This window comes from Diachasma alloeum, unplaced genomic scaffold, assembly GCF_001412515.2.
Source record: "Diachasma alloeum isolate Michigan unplaced genomic scaffold, Dall2.0 Dall_scaffold_00213, whole genome shotgun sequence".
Lineage (NCBI taxonomy): Eukaryota > Metazoa > Arthropoda > Insecta > Hymenoptera > Braconidae > Diachasma > Diachasma alloeum.
In genome coordinates, this window is record NW_021680378.1 from 111,988 (window position 1) to 120,419 (window position 8,432).

Below are 8,432 nucleotides of genomic sequence, written 5' to 3' on the forward strand. Positions count from 1 at the left end.
GGGGGGGGGGGGGGGGGGTCGAACTGCGTACGGAGGATATGGGGCCTAAATCGAACGTTTCAAATAAATCGTAGAGGTTGAAGCAGTGGCGAGCAACCAGACACAGGCGCGGTGGATAGAGAACTTTAGAATGGTATTAGCGAATGCTTGAATCAAGTGGAAATAAGAGTAGATGTATTTTATTTTTAATTGAACATTTGAAGGCAATTTTGCGCCTTTGAATTGATTTGTTTTGTATTGAATTTTTAGAATTTATTACATATTGTGAATTCTTCGACAGTTAATTTTTACTTAATTTATGTAACCCAGTGACATCTCTAGTCTAAGCTCTTTCAGTGACCAAACACGTATCTCTAAATTTTGGGAACGTGGTATTGTAAACAGAAAATTACGTCACAGCTTTTCGTAAATGAAGACCACCTCCGCGTCATTATTATCAATTTTTTTTCATTTCATTGAAGAATCCTATTTACTAAAGATGAAAGAAACGTGAAGTTGTTTTATATCGATACATCTCGAAACTGCCTGACCGCTAATCCTCAGTTCTGATTGGTCAATGAGTCACGTGAAGTAGTCGTTGAAAAAAATCCCCAGTATTTTCAAATTCTTCAAATGCCCAAAAATTTTTTCGGCGTCATATTTTTCATTTTTTTATGTGTGAAGTTGATCTTTATAGCAAAACATCTAAATTGCCTAATTGTTGATCATGAGAAAAAAAACAGTATTTCTAAATTTTTTTCACTCAAATTATTCCTCACTTCCCAAATTTCAATTTTTTCATATTTATCATACGCAAAAATTATCAATTCTTGCTTCTCAGATTTTCCTACATAAATTCTAAACTCTACAAATTCATGAAAATTCTTCGGTTTCACAAATAATTCGAGAGAAATCTTTGAAGATTTACGGTTATCTAGAAAATTGTGAAATTTTCCGAAGAATTCAAGAACTTTTTTCAGTTTTCTAGGAAATCAATTTATAACGCTCCCTCATTTTTCAACCATTACAGATGTTAATCAGATTATTTTAAAACGTAAAAAAAGGAATTAATCGAAGGTTAAAAATTATTCATTGATGTTTCACTCTTCCTTCTCTTAATTCTCTTTAAGTCATTATCAATGTTTATAAAACATCTATGAGTATATGAAGTTTAATAAATTCGATTTCTTCATTTTCACAACAAAAAGATAAGCGCGCGCGAAAGCGCGCGCACAGATCTGTAGTGATGATAAAAAAATGGATTTGCAGGCATAATCAACAAATACACTAATTCATGGGAAATCTTTTGTCCGTGAGTGGGTCATAGTCAACCCAAGAGCCAGTTGCAAGTCTTCGTCACCTATCGTACCGATTCATTTGCCTTCCCCATTTCCAAGATAATGTCAAACATAACAGTCGTCGATAAGTTAGTAATGTACTACACCATTCGCTGCGACGATCCAGGAGCCCGACCCCTTCACCCCATTATGTCACAACTTTATTTTCCCCGCACAAACCGTCCACACTGTTTTGTTATTGTCTGCCATGCTGACCCATTCTTGCAGTTTTCGGAAGAAAAAAAAATCGCAGACTATCGTGTCACCGGTCGCCACCATGCCGCCAGTCTCCCGTAATTCCCAGAGTGAAATAGTGTGTTTATAAATATTAATCACCCTGCTTCTTCCCTGCTGATCTAAAAGTAAGGTTAGTATCTAAAAATTCTCACCCCACATCACCCTACCCCCCCCCTCTCCAAACCCAATTCCCACAAATGTTAGTATTCCCCTCCCACATTCATCATAATTCTTTCGATTAATTCCAGTAATTATGCCTAAAACAACGACACCCCGCCGAACAACACGACATGAGACGAGGCGTCCCGAGAAACCAGAGACACCGCCGGAGGGAGCCACAGCGACTTCCCCAAAGGATAAGAGAGTTCTGAGAGAGAAGCGAACAGCGTCGATATATGGCCGACCAGCAGCACCACCAGACTTACCGACACGCGATAAACCGAAAACCGACACTGTGCAGCAGATAATCAACTCAACAATCGCCGCAACAGTTTCAAGTAACATCTTACCATACACATATTTCAATGCCAACCGAGTCGCCCACCGCGAGTTCAATCGAAAATTCCTGCAAAACTCATTCGGTCTCGTGTGCCATATTTGCGATCGTCTGTGGTTCAAGAACGACTTGACGAAACTCCCCTCTCACTTCAAAAGATTGATAGGCATTGAGTTTCCGACAGCCGATCCAGATCGCATGGTGGTCTGCAAGTACTGCACCAACGCCCTGAGTCGTAATCACATCCCCGCGTTCGCTAGAGTCAATGGATTCCAATATCCAAATCGGCCGGAGTATCTACCTCGGTTGGATCCGATATCAGAGAGACTCATTTCCCCTCGTATACCCTTGAGAAAAATCCAGAGACTGCGATATGCCAGTCACTTTGAGAATTTAATCCAGATTATCAATATTCCCGTCTCCGAAAATAATATGGTTCACCACTTGCCGAGGAGATTCGATGATGATTACTGCACCTATGTTGATGTAGAGCGAAAAGAAATTCGGAGGTCGAGTGATTTCATTGAGTCTGTTGACAAGCAAGACATTATGGGATGGCTGCAATACTTGGAGACGACTCCTCTTTACAAGACCAATGACATCACCATCGACCTTTCCTTCTGCAACGAGAGGAAATCTCAGCGTGAAGATAGAGAGGTTGAGGTGATTGAGCATCTCCCGAATAGAGATGGCCTCATAGCGCAGCAGCATACGTTGATATGGAACGTAGAAAGATACCTGAAGAGAGATGACAGCGAAGGAGAGTCTCATAAGCGGCTGTTCGACGGACACGCCGAGGAGCTCTCCTTTCCCTGCATCTACCTCGGTCAACCCAGAGTTTTCAAACAGGGTCTGAAAGTCACGCCCTCTATGATAGTATCAAGCGAGCTGACGCGTTCCGACCGTCGAGGTGTGACCCCCGATCACCTCCTCTACATGGCGATGAAGATCATGAGATTGAATGTCCATGAAACCCTCAACTCCACCTGCGTGAACCTGGAGGAGGAGTCGAACATGATCAGAAAGGAAATCCTGTCTGAAGAGTCCTTCAGCGATGCTCTGGGAAGCAACCTCGCTTTCCTGAGGTGCGTACCAAATTCCATTTGGTACTGGAAGGAACGGAAGCGAGATCTGTTCGCTATGATGAGGACCCTTGGGAGACCCACGATTTCATTGACTGTTAGTGCCAACGAGATCGGGTGGATCCCCCTGCTGCAACTCTTGTACAAATTGAAGAATAAAGGGCAGGAGATATCGGAAGAGTCGGCTTCTAAGTTGAGTTACGTTGAGAAGTGTGCCTTGGTCAACGACGATGTGGTGACGTGTCTTATCTATTTCAACAAGATGGTGAATGTATTGATCTCTCTCTTTCGGTCAGAAGATGGCAACCCATTTCGGCAATATCGCGTGGTTCATCACTTCCAAAGGATTGAGTTCCAGTATCACCGGAGTCCTTGCGTGCATATTCTTATGTGGGTGGAGAATGCCCCGAAGGATCCTCTTGGCGCGGATAAGGAGGATGCCATCACCTTGATCGATCAACTTATTTCAATTTCGACTAAGGAAGCTTCGGGTCACATTGAGCTTCAAGCTCACAAGCACACTTCTGCATGCTATAAGAAAGTAGCTGGAAAAAAGCAGATCTGTCGATTTGAAGCACCATTCATGCCATGCCGATCTACTACAATTTTAGAACCCATGGCCAGCGCAGATCCCGAATTCGCAAAGAATGCCCGGCATTATCAGGAGATCCGCGAGAATCTGGAAAATCATGATTACCCCGACATAGACGCGTTTTATGACGATAATGGAATAGTTTCAGATGAACAGTACATGAATATACTTCGCGCTGGGATCACTCGTCCAAGAGTTTTCCTGCAACGCGAACCCTCGGAGAAGTGGCACGAAGCCTTCAACCCCTTCATTCTTAACGTTCTCCAGGGGCACATCAACATACAGTTCATTCTGGACGAAGATTCATGTGCTGACTTCATTGGTGATTTCATTCATAAGACTGACAGGGGCATCGGCGAGTTGCAACGCAAGATCGTTGCAATAATAGATGAACATCCAGAGTTCAAGTTGAGCGAGATCATCAGGAGATTGAGTGTTGATGTGCTGAATGCAGTTGAAATAACGAGTCAAGAGGCTGCCTGGTACCTACTCAGGGAGCCTATGTCGAAGAGCTCTTCGGTGGTAGTCCCTATTCAAACCGTATTACCCTCTGCACGACAAGCGATAAGAAAGAATTACGACGAGTTCGGGGAGTTAGCGTTGGCGGAGGATACAGTCGATTCCTGGAAAGAGAGCTGGTTCGCTATGTACCAGATGCGGCCGAAAGAGCTCGAAAACGTAACTCTTGCACAATTTGTCGCCTACTATACCCGCAACTTCAATAATACAGCGTACGTGATGCGAAAAACTCCGCGAATAATCCGTTATCAGAATTACAGCATGGAGACACATCCCAACGACTATAAACGCGAGATGGTAACACTTCACATACCTTTTCGCAACGAGGAGTCTGAAATTATCGCAGGTATGAAATTCCTGCAGCTGTATGAAGCGAACGAAGAGTTGATTCTCACACATCAAAAGGAGTTCGAGGTAGACGTGAATGTTCAGACGACCATGAACGCATGTTGTCCATTATGCCGGGAGGAGGATGCTCTGGAAGACGAGAATGAGGTGAATTATCTGGTCGCTAAGCAGACAGAAACTGATCCATTCCAAGACTTGGGCAATCACATAAATCCAGAGACAAATGATCAGCTCGAATTTATGGATGAGAATGAGCCTAGTGACGCGCTTGAGAGTCATGAGAATTTGTTGGACGACGCATCATCCCACGAACCAGTGTTCATAGTACCTGAGGAAACAGACGTACATCCAATGCACGGTTTGTTCACACTTCTGACTGGAAATGACTCACCGTTCCAGATGTTCCTTAGCGGTCCCGCGAAATGCCGGAAAACCTTCATCACCCGACTTTTGATGGAAATTTACAATAGTCGTGCACAAGCTGGTAGCTCCTGCAATGTCTGCATCAATCTTACGTCAGCTAACAAAGCCGGAGTGCTAGTGAATCGGTCAATCACGTACACTGCTTTGACAACGTCGCGTTCTAAGATGCTCACCTTGGCCGTTAAATCCTCGCGGCATTATGGCCAGCTATTCGAGTATGCTCAGGTATTGATAATAGACGAAATCGATAAGATTGATGGGAACATCCTGTCGCGGATCGACGCTAGCCTGAGGCAGTTGACGGGCAATTCCAGCCTTCATTTCGGTGGAGTTGACATCATTTTGACTGGCGAATTTTACCAACTGTCGCAGGCTGAGGCAGGGGTGATTAAACTTCAATGGAATGACCTCAAGTTCCTAGATACAAGCAAACTTATGCGCCAATCTAATCGAATGTTCAGGTTAGTCCTCACGAAAATTGGGCGTAACATACATTTAGAAGAATCCGAGCTGCAACTACTTGAATCACGATTTTTTTCGCGGAAAGAAGCCAATCGACTTTTGCCTCACGGTGTTCGTCTCATGTTGACGAATGATGCTGTCGATGAGTATAATAAAGTCATCCTTCGGCCGTCCAAATATAAGGTCGTTTCGATCGCGAAGGACACTTATACTTACAGTGACGGAACGGAAGAGGAACGAACGATTCATTCACTTCGTGACAGGCCAATTGACCAAACCGCTGGTTTACCGTACGAAATCATATTCGTGATGAACAAGTCGTACATGTTGACAAGCTCAGTTGATGAATTGGCTGGACTGTGCCCTGGCTCCCTTGGAAAACTAGTTTTCATAGAATATGATGATGACGGTCAAGCGAAACGCGTTTGGTTGGAGTTCTACAATATGTCCAAAGTCGATGTGAAAATGACGCGAAATGTCAATTTGTACATGCAAGCCAATAATATCAGCGAGTTAGCGATACCCGTGAAACGACAAACATCAAGAATCCCCCTGAATGATGACGAGACAGTTGTTGCTACACGGGATCAATTCCCGCTGATTCCTGCTTGTGCCATCACCATCAACGAGTCTCAAGGGTCTCATCTGAATGAGATGGTCTATGAATACAGTCGAACTCACTCGCAGCAGATTCTGCATATGGCGTTGTTGCAAGTCTCCACAATTTCCAAACTTTATATCGTTTCACCAAATAATGACCCGACATTCTACCATGGACGGAGAAAGCCATCATCGGAGACAAGTTCGCCGAAAGACAAACCAATGGTGTTGGACAAAAGCATCATCGATTTCATTACCAGCCGAAGCGGACTCGCAGTCCTGTCCTTCAGCTGTCAGAGTCAGACCCCAGAAGACTCCAGCGCTGAGGTTGGACTGAAATCGGAAATTCTACTCCTTTCGGAGATGAGTGCGGAGAATGAGGAGACATTGGTGATGCCTGACTTCAACTGCATGGCGCGGTTCAAGCGTTTTGGAGGGGTCAATGGTCCATCCTCTGTCTATCGTAGTGATGATGATAGAACGAATGTCGTCACTGCTCATATGGATGTGCATTTACGTCGAAGCACTTGCTTAATTGTGAATTCTACAAAAGTTGGAGAAATTTGTGCTGCTCGTTGTACTTTGGAGGATAATCAGACTGTCCTTACAGTAATTATGTATGTATCTGTGAATCAAGAAGTCTCTCACATCATCACCTTCATTAACGAGGTTCTGCTGGAATACACAACCCAGGGAGCAGCTTTACTCGGAAACGATTTAGATAAAATTCCGGTCATCTTGAGCGGAGATTTCAACATCAATTTTGACTCTCCAGAGGCACAAAAATTGATTGAATTCTTAGATACTGACTTCAATTTGAAATTGAATCGCGATCCAGCGATGGCCAGTGCTAAGTCGGGTGCTACGATTGACGCTGTTTTTTTCAGGTATTTAGAGAAATTACGATCGACGAGTTATGTATCATATTTTAGGTATGATCGACCAGCAGTTATGTATGAGAATTGCGGAGATACGGACACTGTAGTTTAATGCAATTGTTATTTATTGCTTTGTGCCATTTTTATTGATAACTCATGTTAAAACGACTTGTAGAATTACGTCATGTAAATACCATTGCAGTGAGGATATGAAATAGTTTTTTATTTTCCATCCCTACGATTTCATGTTGAGACTTTCCATTTGTCTTCATCCATTTAATGCTCAATATGCATTTGGGTGTTTAGTCATGATTCTCTTCAAGATTACGTGTTGTGATGATTTGGAATGGATATGGTAACTCTAATTTTCCGTATAAAAATTATCACGAAGAGAGGGTAGCTACAGTCAAGGCTTTATATAAGATACCTTAGGGACAGTAGGAGAGGGGAGTTCCGAAAATTCGTATACCCTAACGATGCGCGCTTATAGAGAGGAGGAAAATAGGGATCATCGGTTTGAAATGAGATTCCTCGCTCGTTGCGCCCGAATTCTATGGAATTTTCATTTTTATTAAATGGATATTGATAACTAATCAATTTATACAAGTTTAATGTTTTAAATTCGTGTAGCCCGCGTTCTTTTTTCTCTCTGAACATAACCCCATGTCATAGAATGGCAGCGGAAGTTGGGTGGATTGTTGGGGGACTCGAGAATAATCACTTCTGGACAGCTGAAGTATAAATTATGATTCTAGGACAGTTTTTCCCCGGACGAAATCTCTCGGACAAAATCTTCCCGGACAAAATCTCTCCGAAAAAGAATTTCCCCGGACAAAATCTCCCTGAAAAAGGAATTTGCGATTAGGAAACCGGATCCGGCCAAAATAAATATAATGATAATGCTCAATTAAAGGGATTTTTATTACTGAATCGCACAATAGAACACATGAAATTATCGACTCTTTATCCTCAGTGAAATTACAAAGGAACAAAAGTAATAGAAATGATAGGGAACATATAACAATAAATACTTGGGAATTATTAATACATTTCTCCGATGCCACACCGTCAAATCGCATAATCGTATTAGCAAAGTTATGAATATAAATCTCTTGCAAAACCAATTATTCACAACAAATCATCAGGACAAAGAATTTAGTAGGACGGGGAGATTTTGTCCGGGGAAAAACTGTCCGACTATCTCACATTTGAACTCTTGAATCTTAAATTTTTTGGAAATAATGAAATAGGGGGGATAACGCCTTTTTTTTCAGGGGTGATTTGTCAAAAATTTATTTTAAAAAAAGTACTAACTAGCAAATGTTTTTTATTAGCTCGCAATTTTCTTCAAAACTACTTCAATGAGGAAAAAAATAAAAATTTGGAATATCTATACATGAGGGGCTAATTGATCGGATCTGGGTGAACGTTGATTCCAACTATTTAAGCGACGGGCTATTCAGAACTCTCAAAAGTATG

The 8,432-nt window shown here is 42.4% G+C and overlaps 1 protein-coding gene across 1 annotated transcript; it reads left to right on the top strand.

The window, feature by feature from the left end:
- Positions 1–1,495: 1,495 nt before the first annotated feature.
- LOC107037018 lies at positions 1,496–7,168 on the top strand. Its single transcript, XM_015255334.2, has 2 exons — positions 1,496–1,683; positions 1,802–7,168. The coding sequence occupies exon 2, from the start codon at positions 1,807–1,809 to the stop codon at positions 7,063–7,065; it is 5,259 nt and encodes a 1,752-aa protein (XP_015110820.1). The 5' UTR covers positions 1,496–1,683; positions 1,802–1,806; the 3' UTR covers positions 7,066–7,168.
- The last annotated feature ends 1,264 nt before the right edge of the window (positions 7,169–8,432 follow it).

What these genes read in the sequence shown, in the direction of transcription:
- LOC107037018 (XM_015255334.2), top strand. Translation starts at nt 1,807, where the DNA reads ATGCCTAAAACAACGACACCCCGCCGAACAACACGACATGAGACGAGG.